Raw genomic sequence first — 21,128 nt, 5'->3', positions numbered from 1 at the left:
CTTGCTGGTGTTTAGATGGGGACTTCTCTCAGCTTTCAGAGGCCACTCACATTCGTAGCCTCGAGGCCCCTTCCATCCTCCAGCCAGGGATGTTGCTTCTAATCTCTAACTTTCTGTCTCTGACTTCCATGCAATCCTTAGAATTCATGTAAATCAACCTACTAATTTCAGAGATCAGAACACTGAGGCTCTGAGAAGTAAAATCTCCATATTTAAAGGGCCCATGTGATTAAGTCAGGCCCAACCTGGTCATCTCCCTTTATCTGAAAGTCAGCTGTGCTGTAGGATATAACCCTAATCATGGAAGTAAAATTCATCCTGTTCACAACCTGTAAGACAGGGGCAAGAATCTTGGGAGCCTTCTTAGAATTCTGCCCATGTTGCGTGATTTTTACCAATATGAATGTATTTTTATAGCAAAATAGAATTGAAATCAGGATCCAGAATGTGCATTTGTCATAAAAATAAATATATTCTACAGACAAAAAACTGAGTTGGGTGTGTTCCTAGCATCCTTTTGAAGAAAAACTAAACTGACAGTCCCTAGATAGAAATTCCACTATTGTAATTGTCTGTTTACTTAGCTGTGTTCCTCACTAATTGCTGCTCTATCATCAAAGGCAGGAATCATGTTTTATTCATCCTTGTATCCCTAGTATAAATATTTGTTAAATAAACAAATGAATATATTCAAAATAAAATTAGAGTTATATTGTTGAGTTTCAACCAAGTAAAGTAAACTCTAGCCAGCTTAAATTAAAAGAAGAACGTATTGTAAGAATACAGGGATATCTTGAAACTCTTAGGAAGGAGCCATATAATTAAGATGATGAAGAGAAGAAACCATGTCAGCAGAAGGGCATTCTGAACCCCCGTTTAGCCTTGAGCTTTTCCACTGGTATTGTCTAGATACCACACCCTTGATCTCTGTAAGTTTATTCTAAATTTTGTGTTTCTGGGGGGAGAATCTGATTGGCTCAAAATGAGACAGATGTCTGCTCCCTGCGTCCACTGAGGCTGAGAGTGACACAGTGGAGCCCCATCCAGGAAATCACTGAGCTGGGCAGACACCCCCAGAAATGTCCGTTAACATGGCAGATACCGAGAGCTGACTGACTACAGGCAGCACATTGCCGCTAACTCATGAAGCAGCTCAGATCATAGGGCATACCCTAGGTAGTTCTGCTTCAGATCTTGACCCCACTTTGTTAAGACCCCTTTCATTCAACAAAACTTATATTACACCTATTCTCTGTTAGATATCCTGCTGTAAGCTGGGGATACAAAGAAATAAGATCCCTTCTCTGTGTTTAGAGTGGGAAAAAGAAGAGCACAAATAACTTACCAGAGTGTAGCATGTACAGCGATAAGAGCATTCACATACAGCGTTCCCTGCCCTGGCGCCCTCCTCACTCCTACCCATGATAGAGCTCCACTGTCTCCCCCAACAGCTGTTAAAGAGAACTATAAAAACACCAACAAAAAATTACAATTCCTGATTGTGTCCTGTGTAGGGCACCGGGGCCTAAGAAACTTATGGTAATTATACTGGAAAGGAAGGGTTAATTATAAAGCAGACAGACTTCATTCCTTATGAGAGTCATGGACCATGAGGGGTCAGAGTGCCCCAGAAGTCTTCCGGGTTAACTGCTTGTGTGAAGTGTAAATGCCTCTTCTCCTTTCGTTTCCCTCTTCCCACTTCTTTCCCTTTAAAATTGTTGCCTTGTCAGGTCCCCATTTGCTTGATGCTGAGGTGTGCGAACACTCAGTCGCAAGTGGATTATAAAGGATTATGAACTGTAACTTCTTATGGCAGCTTCCTCTTCTCCATTGAGGTTTTCTGTTCTGTGAGGTTTTAAAAAATTAATATGGACTATAAAGGCCATTAAAGTCATACTAATTGGGGGAAAATTATTAAATTATGAAGGGATAACTTGGCTGATTTGAGCTAACTTGGTCCAGTTAATCATTATTTCTCAATAAGAATTTATGTGCACCCGTATTTTTAATGCTGGTAACCTTTGGAAGAGGTATGAAAAGCCATTTGCTTAATTACTGCCAAATACACTCTGCCCTGTGGGCCCTGAACCTGGAGCAGACGTGCCCTGTTGGCTTTCCGCTCTCAGGTAGAGCTGAGCTCTTCTGTGTTATTCCATGGGGGAAACTGAATGGAAAAGAGAATTACCACTGGGAAAATGCTGCTACTTACCCACGGATAACTGATCACTTCCTCTGTGTGCAAGCAAACTGCTGAGGAATGCATCGTGCTCCCTGAAAAACAATAGCCATCTCTTAACGTAATAGTGCATGCTCAAGGCATCTGTAATGCTGTCAGAAGAAATAGATGTATTCTTCATGCTCTGTGTCACTTTGTGGTTTTAGTTTTTCTCCCTTTTGCTCTGGTTTGGCTGGAATGCTAGGTAATCTAAGAATCTGAGAAGGTTACAGCGAGAAACGGTACCTAGACTTCATCTCTTTATTTATACTCTGCCTTATTCCACAAGAATTTTTATCAGCTTAGGCTTCTTACAATTCAACCTGCTTCCTCAAGAGATCAGAAAACTGATGTTTTTTTAGAAATGATTTCTCCCAAACCCTACAGCTAGTTAATGGTAGCGCTAGAACTGAAACCACCTCTGTCTCTTTATTGAAGTGAGAGATCGTTACATTTTTAAAAATAATTATGTTAATCACACTATTTGCCAGGCAGTGTGTTTGCCCTAGATGATATAACAGAGTGTAGGAAGGGCATGGGTCTTGTCCTTGGAGTGCTTATCTAAGGGAAAGACAGATTTGAAGCAAGTATTCATACAAATCAATTAGGTAAATTTTGAAAGAAAGCAGATCTTTTGATCATTGCTAGGGTGTTCTAAGCATATAGTGGAGGTCCTGGAAGGCTTGTTTCAGGAATGACATGTATGGTGAGCTATGAAGGAGAAGTAGGAGAAAATCAGACAGAGGACTTGGGCGTCAAACATGCAGAGCAGAAGAGAAGAGGATGAGAGAGGGCCGTGAGGTGGATGGAGCGCGACTCAGCTGAGAGATGGAAGGCCTGTGTAGCTGGGCTGGAGCAAAGTGAGGAAGGAGAAGAGAGAAGAGGAAGAGGCCAGAGGTGGGGGCTGGGGCCAGATTGCCAGGGCCTTACAGTCTCCCTAACAATTTTGGACTTGATTCTAAGTGCAACAAGAAGCCATAGGAGGATTTTAAGCAGGGGATTATCATATGTCTATATAATCAGATTTATGTTTTAGAACCATAACTGCTGGGTGAAGGATGGATTAGACAGAGGATGAAGAATGTAAATAGGGAGACCAAATAGGATGCTCTTACATTAATTCAGGTGAGAAACGATGGTGCCTTCCACTAGAATAGGATGGAAAGAAGTGCAAAGATTCAAGGTAATGTTTTGAAGGTAGAGTCAGTTAAGACTTCCTGAGGGATTAGATATATAGTTGAGGGGTGAGAAGTTTCAAAAGTGACTTTTAGGTTCCTGGTTAAACAACTGGCTGGATATTGTTGGCATTTATTAAGGTGGGGAGGAAGTTGACTATGAGCCCTCTGGGGACTGAGTGGGAGAGAGAACTCTGTTTTATTTGAGATGCTTCTAAGACATCTGGTGAAGATATAAAGTAGGAGATACACAGGCTCAAAAAAAGATGCAGGCTAACTGCGAATTTGGAAGACATCAATATATAGTCTTTGAATTCAAGGGAATAATTGACATAGTTGAGGCTATTGAACTAACCCTGGAGGAGAAGGCTGGGTGGGGTAAAAATTTAATAAAGAAAGGTAAAGACAACAATATAATTAAAGCTTTAAAGTGGAAATGGCATTGACCAGCCAATGACTCTTTTTCCAGTTGGTTAGAAGTAAAATATTAAGCATAACAAAATGGATTTGAGTGCCCTCCTACCCCGTATACACTGGACATAGAGAGCTATGAACAGTTCAGATCTTTGCGCACTAGTAAGGAGCTTCTTTGGTTTATATTGTGAAACCTAAAGTCAAACTTCACATGAATCTTGAGATAATGATATTGGTCGTGCATCACAAATGAACAGTAAAGGATAGGTCTCCCACAGAACCCTGCCTACCTACCGTTTGCTAGTAACATAGTGGAAATAAGCCCAAATCACCAGAACCTAGGAGTTGTTTTGTGCCTGTCCACTCTGGTAATGGAGTTTCAGCTTCCAGCTCCTCTCCTCCAATTAGAATGATAACCAGTAGAATTAAGCTCACCCACCAAGCATTGTCTATCTGGCTCTCTGCTCTCCCTGCCCGTCACTCCTCCTCACACAGTACCCCCGTGCAGGGAACTGTCGTGTACAACCCATCATCCTTCATCGGGCAGAACAAAGTCAGAAGGCAAGTGAGGAGGCTGGGAGCCTTTCCAGTACAAAGAACAAAATGCTCTAGACATTAATGGGGCTTGGAGGTTACACATGCCCATATGAAAAATTCATACTCCTCGGTGCTGAAGGAGATGATGCCTTTCCAAAGTTACCCTTTGCAGCACCTGACTTACTAAGCAGGATTTGGCCAACTCGTAGCATCATCATTCATTGTCACTAATAATTGTATCTTAGTATTCCTTGAATACATCTCTTTTTGTGCCTAATAGCTTTGCATGTTTGAAACCAGTGTATATTTATGTAGTTTTCTTCTTTTTTATTCTGTAGTGCTATGTTTACTGAGAGAATGACTCTAATTTGAACCAGGAACTTAGCATTTACTATGTACTGATTCTGCCTATTTTAACGTCCACAGAAATGAAGATGCCGTCCATCAGATGGCTGTTACTCCCTTTCCGTTACCATCAAGTTCCCCATCTTCTATTGAGGTAAGGTGGCTCCTAACTAGCTGTTAGTGAATGAATTACTGGGTTTGTCATGATCATTTTTTCCAGATCTAACATTTTTTATTTTCAGTATCTGGTATTCTTAACTCAGAGAATTTATTAACTAGGGAATTTCCCTAATTAAAATAGAAAGGATTTAAGGTATGATTATAAGGTAATAGAAAACAATGTTAGACAAACATATTAGAACTTAACCACATGAGTATTGCCTTCCTCAGAGTCCTTAAGATTCATTCTTTGTCCTAATTGGGCATTTTAGAATTTATTAAAAAATTCTTTTTTAGTAACTGAATTGTATCTTTATGGTTTCAAAACACTTTCATACTATGATTGGAGGTGCCTTTAAATACTTCCATCTACTGATGGAGAAATTACTAGTACAACAAGATTGCTAACATATTGATCTGCTTCTAGAGACAGACAGACAGATGGATTGTTGGGTAAGTAGGTAGGTAGGTAGCTGGCTGACTATATAGATAATCAGTGGAAGGATTCCCAGCTGAGGGAACACTGCACACTTTTTACTTATTGAACTATTTTTTGATTCCAAAAATGAACACATACTTAATTATAACTAATCAAACAATGCAGTTATTAGAAGAAATTTTTATTTTCTTTTCCCCACCTCCTCAAGGAAATTAATATTTACTGTTTAGTGTCTTTCCATGCTTTTTCCTTTGCTTCTATAACAAAAAATAAACAGCTATATATGAATAATGTCTCTTTCAGTAATATTTAATCATATAAAACAAATTCTTTTTATTCAACAATTATTCAATGAATGCATATTACATGCCAGGTACTACTTGGGTATTAAAGATACAGACATGAATAAAACAGATAAGCCTCCCAGCCATGGTTCAGCTTCCTGATGAGTAAATTAACAAGCAAATACATAAATAAACTGAGAGTATTACCAATAGTGGTCATTGCCTTGCAGATAATTAAAATAGGGAATGTGTCTTGTGACCACTTTGGTTATAAGGAAAGCCTCTTGGATGAAGTGAAATTTAAACAAGATCAAAATAATAAGAAGGAGGCAGACATGCAAAAATAAGGGGGAAGAGCTTTCTCTGCACAAGGGACAAAAATAGCTCTCAAATGAGAATGAGCTGGGGAACATATTGGGGGCCCCTAGAGTAGTGGAACAGAATGCAAGGGGAGAGGGAAGGAAGAGGAGGTGGGAGGGAGAGAGGAGCCTTGTGAGTCAGAATAAGTAGTTTGGGTTTCTTCTATGTGCAGCAGCACTGGAAGGTTTTTAGCAAGGGAGCAAGGTGACCTGATATATAGTCCACTAGGTAGAGAATGGACTGCAGGGAGGTAAAAGTAATGTGCTAGGTGGCAGAAGCCCAGGTGAGACCCCCATTGTGGTCAGATGAAGCTTTAGTGATGGAAGCAAAGAAAAGTGAGCTGATTCTTGATGTTTTAGATGTTGAATTAGACAATTAATTAAACATGGATGCTGAGGGGAACTAAAGAATCATGGATAAACGTAGAATTTTGCCTTGAGCAACTAGGTGGATGGTGGTGCCATTTACTACAGTCTGTTGACAACAGGGAGGCAGAAATTAAGAGGCTTGTTTTAGATCAGTTAAGTTGAGATAACTATTAGACATTCTTCTGGAATAGATTCTGTGCATTAAACAGAAAACCTTTATTTTGCTTAATATAATGATCATATTTTAATGTCCTATATTGCGTATTTTTCCAATTGACAGATATTCAGATGATTTTTTTTCCGCTTGTAAAAGATACCAAAAGAAACATACACGTGCAGTGTGTGCCCCACCACACACGTATATATCAGTCATTTGGTACTGGTGCTTTTATTTCTATAGTGTAGACTTCCCCAATGGTCAATTGTCAAATCAAAAACTATACAAGTTCAAATTTTGAGTCTGTATTCACTAGTTACCATCAGAAGGGGTTGTAGTGATAGTAACTCTCCACCAGTAGCCATTTAGCCACAGCTTTGCCAGCACTGCGTATTTTCATTCTAAAGACTAGTGTAGGCAGTTAGCAGGGTGGTGAAAAGAGCTGCCCCAGAGGCAGCTCCTTCAGTTCAAACCCTAGCACAGCCATATGCTAGACATGTGATCGTGGGTAGTTATAGTGACTTCTTCTGTCTCCACTTACTGTAGGGAGATGACAATATTTCCTCCTTCATAAGATTGTTAAGATTAAACATGAGAGAGAGAGAGAAATAAGATATCTCTATCTGTCTGTTTGTCTGTCTGTCTGTCTATGTAGCTAAAGATATCTTGTGCCAAGCACATGGTCGCTACCCAATAATGTTAGTACTTAATTCCTAATTCTTTTGTGTTTATAGAATGTTATATAAATCCTTTTTTTGTTGGTTGGGTGGAGGTCAGTTTTTTACAATAAATGTTTTCTATAGTATTGTTAGTTATAAATATTCCCATCAAAATAGCATTCCCCTTGGAACTGAATTTTTATTTTTTTTTGCTCATAATTTTTCTCAGTGCTAAAGAAAAGTGCCTTTACAATTATCAAGGAAACTACCCTGTCATTAAATTGTAAAGCTTCGGTGAGAGACAGCTTTTGTATCTTAGGGTGGGTAAAGGTATAGTGTTGGTGTCAACATTTAGTTTGAGAGGACCATTTCTGGGGTCTCTGGCATCCTTTGTTTCCTTTCCATCAGGAATGACTTCTGATATCATGTGTGTACTTTCTCTAGTCTATGCGCAGCCAACTGGCTTCTGCTGTCTTCCTGCTTAAAGGGCAGCAACTTAGAAGAGGATGATTGAATAGAGTATCTACTATGTTAAACACTATCTTGGATGCATTGTCCCAAGTTCCATTTACATCCAGACCTCTGAGAGACAGTGTTATTATTTCTGCTTTACAGAAGAAGAGGCTGGTTAGAGAGGCTTCGTAGCCTACCCATATGCCCAGAGGCAGCTGTGTTACTCAACATTAGTTTCCTCATCTGCAGGGGTTACCACCAAACCTTCATAGACTTGTAAAGAGTAAAGAAAAATAATGTATATAAAGCATTTAGCACAGCTCATGGTACAAACTAAATACTCAATAAAGGTGAACTATTTATTCAAATATTTAAATATATCCTTCAATGTTATCTACTATTTTCATTTTTTAAGTTGTGCTAACCACAGAAGTGGTTCTCATTTTTCACTCACCTGTTAAAAATTTTTTTACTGCACTTCAACATAGCAGATTCAGTAATAAGTCAGAAAAACAACTTCATTGTATTCTAAAAATTTAAAAGACTGGTTTTATTTTTGAATGAAGAAGACTAATAATATGCATAAAATATAAATAATGCCAATCTTAAGTTTCAAGAGTCTTATCACAATTCTTAAATCAAATTTGAGTACGCTATTATTTGCATTTCATTTTCAAAAATAATTAAATCACATTAGCATTTAAATTTATAAATAAATAATAAATTATTTTCTCTAAAAGGTATGCTATTTGATGCTTCTCTTGCACCCTCATAATAAATTATATTATAAGGAGAGTTTTTTAGTTTCTGTCTGGACTATTGGCTTCGAATAACTGCCACCAAATGGTGAGTGACAGCCATCCTGCAAGTGGTATGTGAAGTACTATATAGGAATGCTGTGGTCCCCTGACCAGTCTCTTCCCTTTCACTTGTGTTCCCCTCTCACTATGCCTTTTTCCCTGCTGCTCTTTCTGCTAAGTACTTAAGCATAATTCCTATCTGACACATTGCTGAGAGAGCTAGCCAATTTAAATCATAACCAAATAGATGAAATACAGCCATATCATCATGAATTTGGACCTGACATAATAATTCAGCATAAATGAATAGTACTTTTATTAAATACCAAAGGGATCTCATATTCATTCCTTTATTGAGCAAATATTATATGTCAGGCACTGTTCTAGACACCACGCCTGTAGCAGAGCACAAAATTGCTTCCTACCATTACGAGCTAAGGGAGTGAACAAGAGCACTCATTGAATATTCAACAAGAAAATGTAGGTTCTTGTTTCAGCTCTGCCAATTGCCTGTTGGGCAAATGACCTTCGTAAAGATACTTAAGCTCTCAAAGTTTGCCTTCTCCTGTAAAGCCGGGTTAATAGCCTCCCCTGCCTGTGTCAGCAGATAGCTGTGAGGATCGAGTACCAAACATAGGTAAAAGGACTTTATAATCCGTGCAGCTCTGTGCAGGTGTAAGGGGATGTTAGCATTGCTGCTGCTGTACTTGCAGTGACTGTAGAATTGTTGGGGCGGCTGCGCTGCACAGTGATTGAGAGCATAAGCTTGGCACTTAACAGGTTTTGTCAGGATGTGGAGAAAAGGGAGCCCTCCTACACTGTTTGTGGGAATGTAAATTGGTGTAGCCACTAAGGAAAACAGTATGGAGGTTTCTCAAAAAACTACCATATGACCCAGCAATTCCATTCCTGAGTATCTATCTGAAAAAAAAAAAAAACAGAAACACTAATTCAAAAAGATGCATGCACCCCAATGTTCACTGCAGCATTATTTACCATTGTTAGGATTTGGAAGTGACCTAAGTGTCCATCGACAAATGAATGGATATATAAAGAAGATATATGTATATATCTTAAAAAAAAGAAAATGTTTGTTACTATGAATAGTTCTAAAAAGAAAAATAGAAAAAAAAACCCAAACCCCCTCCAATGGTCGCTTTGTTGTTTTAGAATTATAAGGTGGATGTCTGCTCAAATATCAGAATTTGTAAAATCTAGCCAGTAATAAAACCACTTATTGAAACTAAAGAAAAGAGAAAAAAAAAAAGAATATAAGCTTGGAAGTCAGACAGATCCAAGCCTGAATCTGCTCTGCCATCTACTAGCAGAGTGAACTTGAGCCAGTTAAGCTCTATGAGTTTGCATTTCCTTACTTTTCTCAAAAAGGAGTTTAATAATAATAATTCATTTTGTGGATTTGTTGGAAGAATTGAATAACGTTTATAAAAATTTTAGCACTGTCCTTGGCACACGGTAAGAATTCACTGTAGTTGTGATGATCCTTGTGTTGTCACAGCCCTCTAGCAGGACCTCAGCCTCCAGCATCTTCCATTTTTCAACACTTACCTGCAATGTAGGATTTCTTTTCTTACTGCATTTGTCCTCTTGCTCAATTATCTTTAATACCCGCCTCTTGCCTATTTGTTTCAAAATCTTTGTTTCAAGGTTAGAACTAAGGCTTTGTATTTACCTCCACTAATCAGCCTCCTTTTCTCATGAGTGTGCAGGTAAGTGCTGGACACTCTACATACGTCTGCTGATTTCTCCTCCATGTGTCTTTTTCTCTCTACTCCTTATGCCTTTGTTCCTGTTGTTTCTCCCACCTGGGTTGCCCTCCCCCTTCCTCTTTATTAATTCACAACTACTAAGTCCTTGAAGAACTGCTTTTTGAAAGCTTCCTCCAAGTTTTCTATGACTCAAAATGAATAAAATAATATATACAGAGTAATAAGCATAGCACCTGGAATATAAGTACTCAGAAGTGTCGGATACTATTCTTTTTTCAATAACTGAAATCTTTATTAAAGTCAAATCTTTTCAAAAAATGTTTATTGAATTATAATTGGTTTACAATGTTGTGTTTCTGGTATACAGCAAAGTGATTCATTTATTTATACACACACACATTCTTTTTCAGACTCTTTTCCATAAGTTATTACAGGATATTGACTATAGTTCCCTGTGCTATACAGTACAGCCTTGTTGTTTATCTATTTTATATGTAGCAGTTTGTATGTGAGATACTGTTGTTATGACAAACTTAATCCCACACCATTCCCTTCAGTAATGTTTACTCCTTTCATAGTTAAATAATACTCATGATTCATTTAAAAGGTAAAAATTACCCTTTGTCCTATGTGTGTTGTCACCTGAGCCTTATAGAAAAAGAAGGACTCACAGTGGCTGTACACAGTGGCTGTACAAAACTGCATTCCCACCAGCAGTGAAAACAGTATGGAGATTCCTCAAAAGACTAGGAATAGACTTACCATGTGACCCAGGAATCCCACTCCTGGGCTTATATCCAGAAGGAACCCTACTTCAGGATGACACCTGCACCCCAGTGTTTATAGCAGCACTATTTACAATAGCCAAGACATGGAAACAGCCTAAATGTCCATCGACGGATGACTGGATAAAGAAGAAGTGGTATATTTATACAATGGAATACTATTCAGCCAAAAAAATTGACAACATAATGCCATTTGCAGCAACATGGATGCTCTTGGAGAATGTCATTCTAAGTGAAGTAAGCCAGAAAGAGAAAGAAAAATACCATATGAGATCGCTCATATGTGGAATCTAAAAAAAAAAACAAACAACAACAACCAAAAAAAAAGCATAAATACAGAACAGAAATAGCTCATAGACATAGAATACAGACTTGTGGTTGCCAAGGGGGTGGAGAGTGGGAAGAGACAGCCTGGGATTTCAAAATTGTAGAATAGGTAAACAAGATTATACTGTATAGCACTAGGAAACATATACAAGATCTTATGGTAGCTCACAGAGAAAGGAATGTGACAATGAATATATATGTTCATGTATAATTGAAAAATTGTGCTCTACACTGGAATTTGACACAACATTATAAAATGATTATAAATCAATAAAGAATGTTAAAAAAAGAAAAGAAAAGAAAAAGAAGGACTCATTTCTAAATGTGTTTACCAACTAGGATTCTGTTACTTGTCCTGCCTTCATTATGAATATTCTTCATTTAAGAATGTTGGACTATAAACACCACACTAAACTGTATGCTTTTGTAGGGCCAGGCTTGTTGTCTTCTTGATCACTGAATCCTCAGTGTTTAACACACAGTACTTGCTTAATAATATTTGTGGAATAAGTGAGTGGCAGGAATTATATTTTAGCCTTTCTACTGCATCCTTGATGCTTCATTTCAGTATTAAATACTTACTTCTTGTTGGTTCAATTCATTTTGCCACTATTTGCCGAAAATCTGCTCTGTAGAGCATAAAAAGATTGATTGCACATCGTCTCTACCCTCAAAGAACTGTGGTCTTATAGGGGAAATAAGACATGTTTGTTACTAAAACAAGGGGTCCTAAGAGATGGAGTTTTAAGAGGAGTTCACAGAAGATGAGTAGTATTTCCTGGTAGGAGACAGCTATTTCTGATGGATATATTGGATTTTAAAATATGAATATGGTTAGGTAAGAATGTAGGAATAGCACAAACAAAAACACAGAAGAAAAATCGGGGTGTGGAAGGGGGAGAGGAATATAAAGATAGGTGAAAAGGAATAATAGAAGATGGGGTTGGAAGAATTGAGGTCAATAGAGAGGGGCTTACATTTAAATCTCAGAAGGTTTGAACGTGATGCATTAGGCACTTGGAGCTGTTAAAGGTGTTTTGAATTATGTAATGGTCTGATCAGGGCTCTACTTCACGTGGATTAGTCTAATAGCCAAGTCAAAGATGTCTTGAAGGTGGAAACGCAATTAGGAAGTTACTGCTCTTATGTCTTCTAAGAGGTATGGAGGGTTCAAATATAATTGGAAGGCATGATATTTATTCCATTCCTCAACAAGGCAGCTGAATCTTTTAGAATATCTTTCTAGAAGCAAGGACTTTCATTTTTCCTTTTTTCAGAAGTTGTGCTTTTTTGAATACTAAGTGAGATGGAGCAGGCCTCATGACCAATGGAGAGGTTGATTACCCAGGGCATCCTATTAGCATAATTTCCATTTTATCTTTAATTATACACTGCCTTTCTGGAATTCTGAGTAGCCTTGAAAATATGCTCATAATAGGGGGTAGGAAAAAGAAATTCAGTTTGTCACATCACGTAAACATAACTCTGCAGGAAGAAATGTTTGTGAATTCAGGCTAGTGATTAAATCAATAAATCATTTTATGGTTTTTTGAAGAAAGCATTGGATTTAGGAAATGCAGGGGTGACAAAATTTAAACCAATGTAAGTTTTATTTTAAAAAAAGAATTTTCAACATTTTCAATTATATCAGGGAAGTATAATTGCTAGTTTTTAAAAATTAATTTTACTTAGTAAAATTTTAAATCAAATTGAAAGGAAAAATACTGTATACACTAATATACACTTTGTCATGTTAAATGAGGAAGGAGGGTAGGGAAAAACACTACGGAACACTTATCTGATCATAAATATTTTCCAATCTACAATAATGTCCTTAACTAATTTAATGTTTATTGATAACCTACTCTCAAAACAAATTTCTGCTATCAAGGGTCTTACTGTCCAGTTGGAAAAAAACTATAGACAAATAGTGCATATGAAAAAAATGAAGTAGTACAAAAATAAAATGAACTTTATCATTACTTTATGTAGAAGATTTTGGAGGAACACAGAGGAGGGAGTCTGAAACTTTCAGAGGGTTTAGAAGAGACTTCTCAAGTGGAGATTTCTCAGTGGTCCTTTTTGGAAGGGGTTAAAGTGTCTGTGTTAAATGTACAGTCATGAGCCTTGCCTTTTCCTTTTGTTCGTCTATAAAGCATAATTCACTGTGGAGTCTACGGACTGTGGTCTTCATGGGGAAAGGTCATTTTCTTGGAGCAGCCTTGGCTAAGCAGGCAGCTTTGGACAGGTGGTTTGAAGATCAGCAACAGAGGAAGGGAGCATGCAGCCATCCGGCTTAGCTGAATCATCTTGGGTGTCAGTGGGCCACCATCCATCAGCCAGATGGTCTTCAAACCACCGTGATGCAATTGTGCTTTGGAAATCATGCCTGCTGACCTGTTTTCCCCTTTCCATCTCTGACTGCTCTCTTTTCTAAGCTCCTAGTCAGCAGGGTATTTTGAAGTCTCCTTAACACATATGAGCCATTCTCTTCTCAGAACAGAACTCTCATTGTTTTCTTCTGTGCTTCATTTAAGCATGAAAACTCTTTTATACACTTTAGCTCTCCTAGGAAAGTAAATACTTCAGTGCTAATCTCTTTCAATTCCAGCTTCCTTTTTACCCTACTCTCCTCTCCATCTAGATTTTGACTTCAAACTCTCCTCTATGGAGCTATCACAAACCAAACCAATAACTAAAAACAGAAGAAATGCTTTGGAAAGGGCTCATTGGTACAGTTAAAAAGAGCATCAACTCTGAAACTGGACAGACCTAGGCTGAATATAAAAACGAATCAGACCAAGGAAATGAACGAGGCATAGATGCTGGATTCAAGCATCTTTCCATCTCATCAGGGAGATCAATTCTGTGTATACATAATTAGGATACAAATGAGAGTATGTTAAGTGACATACGAAGTTCAAGTAAACTGTTAGATAAGCTTAAAGGAAGAAGAGACATCTTCCAGCTAAGAAGAAGGAAAGGACTTGTGGAGTAAGAGGCATTTAAGGAGTGGCTCTGTATGGTAAATTCTGTGGGTGTAGATGTAAAGGGTATTCTTTTTTTTGTTTTTATTCAAATCTTAAAGGATATGTAGACCATCTGCAACCTAGTCTGCCTTGCCCATGTTTTCTTAAATTTTCTAAGTTGAAGCATCAAACAGCTGTTTTCTTTCCCTCTTCGTATTCATTTTATAAAGACTAAGAAAATCTCAATTTCTGTACTCAAATTGCTCAGAAATGTAAAGTTTCCTCTGATTTTTTAAACAATACTTTCCTTTTCCCCAGGAGACAGATAATGTAATTAGTAGTTGATGAATGCCATCGGCTGACCACCATCCTGGTGAAAAATCTCCTCTCATCTGGGACCAGAGGAGGTGGCTGTTTACAGAGTTGCTAGAGAAGCCACCTATGGATTTGTTTTATAATCTAGTGCTGAAGTTACAAACATTGTTCCCATTGTATCCTCCAATTGGATCTCATAGCATCACCAGGGCCACTTCAGGACTTTCCACAGTTTACAGAGCCAGACACACTAAATACCTGGGGCATCAAAGGTTTTTCACCAATTAAGTACTGGTTTTTAAAAGTATAATTTGTTTCTTCAAAGTTTTTTTTTTTTTTTTTGGTCTCTGGAGCTTACTGTCTAAAATGCTGAAAATCTATATATTTTCAGGCTTTATTTCTTAACTTCAGCATGTTTATTTTTTTCATTTAAAATTTATTTTTACTGATATATAGTTAATTTATGTTAGTTTAAGGTGTACAGCAAAGCAATTCAGTTTTATATATATATACATAAATATATATAGTGTATATATATATATATATTCTTTTTCAGATTCTTTTCCATTATAGGTTATTACAAGATATTGAATATAGTTCCCTGTGCTATACAGTAGGTCCTTGTTGTTTATCTGTTTTATATATAGTAGTGTTTATGGCATGTTTATATTATATGGTAACTTCTTGATTACCCAAAATTCACTGAGAAGAGGATTTTCTATCTAATGAAATTTTCTGGTTAACAAATGCTAAAATGCTTTTTGTTAAATCCATGGTCTGATGGCAGTGATTTTCTTTTTAAGATTGTGAATCCTGTCTCCCATAAGATTTGTTATCAACACTCAACACTGAAAAGAAAGAATGAAAGAGGAATAAGGGAGAAATGCACATCATTTGCCTAGGGCCTAGAGCATAGTTACCAAGAGCATGTTACCGTCGGTGACAGTCTTACCTAGCTGTGAATCCTGGGTCTGCCACTTACTGGCTGGGAGTTCTTCAGCAAATTACTTTCAATGTATCATTTTTTTCATCCATGAATTGGTATCACAGTGGTATACCCTCATTTTGGGGTTTCTGTGGTGACTACATGAAACAGGTCATGGACAAAGAACCTGCCTCAACAAAATTGTAAACAAAAATTATCTGCACTTGGTGTTGTGCTAGTAGATGTTTTTCATGTTAATGCATTATTCTTCAAAGTAACCTGATGGGGTAGTATTTTTAATTTGATATTTTTATATGTACTTTAAAACAAGCACAGTTGACCTTTTAAACATCATCTGAACTGTGTGAATCCACTTATATGCAGAATTTTTTTTTCAATAGTAAATACTAAAGTACTACCCAGTCTGCGGTTGGTTGCCGAGGAACCACGGATAGTGAGGGCCAACTGTAAATTACACACAGATTTTTGACTGTGGGGAGTGTCAGCTCCCCAACCCGACATTTTTCAAATCTGTACTCAGATTTAGAAAGAAATTTGCAGAAAATTATATAATTCTAATGGCAAAGTTGAGATTTGAGTTCCAATCTGATGAATTCTAAAACCCACGCTACCTACTCTCTTGGATTTTGTTCTTTCTGGTATTTCTCATAGCTCTCTTTTCTTTTTTAAAACATGCAGTAATACACACTAATCCTTCTATATATAATCAAACAGTGTAGAAATAGCTAGTGCAAAAATTCCCCAATCCCTAATCCTACTCCCCAGAATTTAAAAGAGTGATTCTCTATGCTTGCAGATATTTTCCCTGCATCTATGCCTATGTAGTGTATGGGATTTTTTTCCTGAAAAGATTGTCCTAATTTACATTTTTCAATGGTATGTAAAAATTCCTGTTTCCCTACATCATTATTAATACTGATATTCTCTTTCTGTTCTCTTGCCCATTTGATAGATGAAAGAATGCTCTATCTTTGCTTTAACTTGCACTTCTTAAATTATAAGGTTGAATGTCCCAAAATCAAAACTATTTCCCTATAAACAATCCCATCTGAATTTGTAATAATCCAGGATGGTGTTGTTTTAAAATAAAAATCTAGATAAATACAATGTAGATACTCCATTTATTATCCTTATTCTCCTCTGTGTGCCCTCTGAAAATGAAGAAAATTCTGGCTAATTAACTATAAGACTTAATATATCGTAATTCAGTTGAGGAGACACCTAATGTGTCTTGGAATTTTAATGGGGCTTATTATTACCAGATGTCTCATTTACATTAAATAAATATTTTTAGGAATCTGCAGAAAGCAATCATCAAGAAAACAAGTACTGCATTCACTGGTTAAATCAGTATTTATCAAGTGTTTTCCCTGTGCCGAGCAGGGTGCAGGGCACTTGAGTTTCAGAAATAAACAAGATGAATACAGTCTCTTATCTCAAACAGGGTAGTGTTGTGCAAAAAATAAAAGTCTCAGAAAGTTTGTCTCAGAAGAGCTAACTCACCACTGGCTGAAACAATGAGCAAATGTATTAGCTCCCATTAGAAGACTGCTGAGAGTAGTCTGGGTGGCAGGTTTGGATGATCCAGTGGCCCCGTTTTGTCCTCAGAGAACCAGTTCTTTGGTCTCTGTCTTTGCTCCATCATTCACAGGCTCCTTTCCTTCTCGTCATGGAATGGCTGCCCATGGCTATTTGCACATCTCGCTCTCCTGTTAATTTGGGAGGTGTGGGGACTCCTTGTGGTTGTTTTGAGATCTAGGAAGGACTTTTCCGGAAGTCTCCAGCGAACCTCTCTTGGTGTCTCATTGACCAGAACTGGTTCAAGTACCCATTCTTGACAAAATCTTTGGCAGAAAGAATGAGATTAGCCTGAAGGCAGTCAGGCCTACTCTTGGGACAGAGTAGGGTTCAGCTTTCTCTAAGGTGTATCTCTGAGCAACAGGATGGATACCTGAAAAAAAGAAAAGAAAGGCCTTCTACCGGAAAGGAAGGAAATAGCTGGGGCTTCTGGAGAGGAAGCAGGATCCACCACAACAGGAAACCAGCAACTAGGATTGTCTGTACAGTTCAGGTCACTGTGAGTGAAGAATGACATCTTTGCCGTTTTCTTTTTAATGTCTTATAGGATCAGAGTGGCACTGAGCTGGTTAGTAGTGAGGAGGACGGCAGTCTCGAAGTTGGTATTAAACAATTGCCTGAGAGTGAAAGCTCCAAACTGGTGAGAATCTGGGCTGTTTCACCCAATGTTCTTTTTAGGGATGTATTGTCTGTATTTTGGATCAATTGTTGTGTTTGCTTCTCTAGGAATCTTGATTTCTGAGACAGGAAGCTATTCTGTGGAGCAAATGACCCAAAGAACAGCATCGTCTCCAACTTTCTTCACACTTGGGTTGTCTTGTCCGGGATTACAGAAACAATCTCTCTTTTCAGTCTGGTTTCCTTAAGGCGAGGGCTGTGCTGAATTAGTCCTAGAGGCACAGAAGGAGATGTTAAATGCATTCCATTGTTCATAGTAAAAGGTACTTCAACCCACCCAGGGGCTAGAGCATCAGGAGAGAGGCAATTTTAGAGAATTCTCCCTCTTTATCCTAATGTTTGATACCTTGTTATTTAATGTTTATTGAACTTCTGTTGTACACCAGGTACTGTATTCTGGGTTCATTTCCTGATCCTCGCAGTGTAGGTGGTGATATTCTCCTTTTACACATGAGGAAGCTGAAGCTGAAGGCTTGCTGAGAGATGTTAACTAACTTGCTCAAGGCCACTCTTGAGTATGCTGTAGACCTGGAGATTGATCTCATTCTGTCTGACTCCCAAACCTTTGTTCATCATCTGCCTCTCTGTTTGGCAGCCTGGCACTTCTAGTGTTATGCTGCAAGTTTAGAAAGAATTGCGGGCTTTTTTTCCCCCACCCTGTGTTTCAGAATCTCAAATAATTAATCACTTGAGAGGGTCATCATGATTTTATGACAGCACAGAATTGTTCCTTTTACTTCAGGGAATTTGAAAAATCGTCCGTTTTTCCTTCTCCAACTTTTAGAAAATGTACGTTCAGACTGGCTTAGATTCCATGTCCTAGGAAGTGAACTGATTCTTTCAGGCTGAATGGAAAGAGTGTTTCAGCAAGAGTGGAAATTATAACACGTCACTCTCCCAAAACCCTACACGAGGCATTGAGAAGAGCAGGACCTACAGATTAGGACTGTTGTTCTTGAACAGAATGTTCCAAGGTTACACTGTTCAATTCCTGAAAGATAAACTGCACATTTGCCTTGAAGGAACATCAACAAATTTCAACCTCAAACATCTTCCTTCACTTAAAAATACTAGTAACTTGTTCTTTTTGACACTATTTCTCCATAGATAGGTTAGGGAAAAGTCTTTTAAAGCAACAGGTTTTTGAAAGTAGGGTTAAAAAGGTGAGAACACTCCTTCGCTTGCTGGGAGAGACTGGCTGTCCCCACAGAGGCTCACCTGCAGGCTGCAGGCAAAAGCCATCCTTCACCCACCCCCTGTTCCCAAGAAAGCAGCACCAGTGTTGGGGCTCCAAGTGCCAAGATAATTGAAGAGCTCCGCCCTCAGACAGAAGGACTGAGGGTACTTTTTAGAATATGTTTCATGCTGCATTTCAGCAAGAATAAAAGCCTCCCCAAACCGCATTGACTGGTACCTTTCTCCTCTCTCCTCCTCTTTTTGGTATTCTACTATCTCTTTCTCATCGTTTCTAATAGAATATGCGTGGTCTGGTTGATTGAGGAAAGATAGCTTGAATGTGAACAACTTTTATAGCATAAATATAAATGGCCTAGCATAAAGCACTGCTGAAGAGTGTGGTCTTGGGCAAGTTAGACCTCCCCACGCCTCAATTTCCTCATATGAAGAAGGGCAGTAATCAGGGTGTTATGCTTTGCTGATGGGCTATAAAGTGTAAAAACTTAGTAGAGTGTAAGGTACAGAGTTTGTGCTTAGTGAGTTCATTTATTCATTCAGCAAATATTTGCCACAGGCCACTGTGTTCCAGATATTAGAGATACTGTAGTGAACACAATGTACAAAATGCCTGCCTCTGTGGAGATTCATTCCAGGGTAGTTGGGGGAAGGGAGATAGAAAATACATAAATTAGCAAATTATTATGTTAAATTACATGAAATTGCTATTTTTGTAGGGAAAAATTTCATCTAGCTCAACCTAACATACTCTTTATTATCTCATTATAAAATACGGTTGACCCTTGAAAAACACGTGGATTGGGGTACAGATCTACACAGTGGAAAATCCACTAATAATTCACAAGGCCCTCCGTGTTCACCATTCCTCTGAATCCACAGATTCAACCAACCTCAGATCGCAGATCGTGCAGTACTGTGGTATTTACTATTGAAAAAAATCCATGTAGAAGTGGACCCACATGGTTCAAACCTATGTGGTTCAGGGATCAGCTATATTAACAGCAGTTCCTCGTCACTCGCCGTCATTTAATTGTTTCTGTGTGAGATCGGTGCAAACTCCCATACATTGCTGCACCATTCTAGGATTGTTGCTGGATGCACCTTGTCAGAGGACAGCATGTGATCTGAATGGGTCTTGATTCTTGATACCTTGGTTCGTGTCAGTTGGAAACAGTAATCTCTAACCCTCTAAAAGTTGCTTTTTTGCTTCACGTGGGAGCATATGTCTCATCAGGCACTGCTGGCCTCTACAGGAGTGACCAGGAGAAGAACACAGGCCTTGTTTTTAAGCAGCTTACCCTCCAGCATCAGTCAGGATAGCAGAATTTGTATCTGGAAAATCAGAGCAGGCAGAAGTGTATTAGAGAGAGAGTTTTAAGAAAAAGTTACCGAAGTTCAAAAGTGGAAGGAAAACCATCTTATTCAGGAATTATAGGGAAGGCTTCTTAGACTCTTGGCCTTTAAGGTGAACCTTTAAAGATAAGGAGGTGGTTGACTGCTGAGGTTGGAAAAAAATAGAAGAAAGTTTAGCAGGTGAATCAGACAGTGTGGAGTAGCGAGTAAGGATGGGGCTTTGGTACAATGGGCAGTAGAAGTTGCACAGCAGAATCACAGAACTGAAAGGACTGTCTGCTATGCATTACAGATTAATGTATTTGTCTTTTTATGCTCAGTGCGTAATAAATGTTTCATGAACTACCTGGATTCACATATAAACAAGGCGCTACCTATGAGAAACCATACTCCAAAGAGCTATTGAATTACTTCTCCAGGATTACCTGTTTTCAGAGCTAAAACCAAGCCATGAGTCTACGTGTATTCCAGTGCTTTTTTCCACTCTTCAGTTATGGTTGGCTTTGGTCCACATGTCAATAGCCCCCAAATTCACAGCCAAGGAGTTTATAATAACTTCAGTAGGTATTAGATTTCTCTAAAATATTTTTTAAAGGGAGGATACCTTGTTTTTGGACCGCGGATCGGATGGTAGTTTGTGAAGCATAGATAACGACTGTGAGAGACTGGAGGCAGGGAAGTGTCTGGAATCTATTTCAGAAGCCTAGGTGAGAGCCTGTTAAGACTATTTTTTAAGCCTTTTGAAAGGAACTTCAAAAAAAAAAGCTATTTGCACAGAACTTTGCAATTTGTAAAACAAAGTCTCATCTGTTATCTCATTAGCCTAATTTTTTTAATAACTAAATTTTTTTCTAACATATTAGTTTGTTCGTGATCTTATTCAAGTTTATC

At 38.2% G+C, this 21,128-nt stretch overlaps 1 protein-coding gene across 4 annotated transcripts in view; it reads left to right on the top strand.

Moving 5' to 3' along the window:
* PATJ (PATJ crumbs cell polarity complex component) overlaps positions 1-21,128 on the top strand; it is a 289,824-nt gene that overhangs the window by 193,644 nt on the left and 75,052 nt on the right. For 3 of the 4 annotated variants that reach the window (XM_072974318.1, XM_072974320.1, XM_072974317.1), the window contains exons 30-31: positions 4,768-4,840; positions 17,560-17,652. In XM_072974318.1, coding sequence (XP_072830419.1) covers positions 4,768-4,840; positions 17,560-17,652 — 166 coding nt within the window. The remainder of the gene's footprint in view (positions 1-4,767; positions 4,841-17,559; positions 17,653-21,128) is intronic. The other variant, XM_072974319.1, reaches the window with a different exon arrangement.

The sequence above is a fragment of the Vicugna pacos genome, chromosome 13 (assembly GCF_048564905.1).
Source record: "Vicugna pacos chromosome 13, VicPac4, whole genome shotgun sequence".
NCBI classification, from domain to species: Eukaryota; Metazoa; Chordata; class Mammalia; order Artiodactyla; family Camelidae; genus Vicugna; species Vicugna pacos.
Note: the sequence above shows the minus strand (reverse complement) of the source record. Positions and strands in the feature narration are given on the sequence as shown.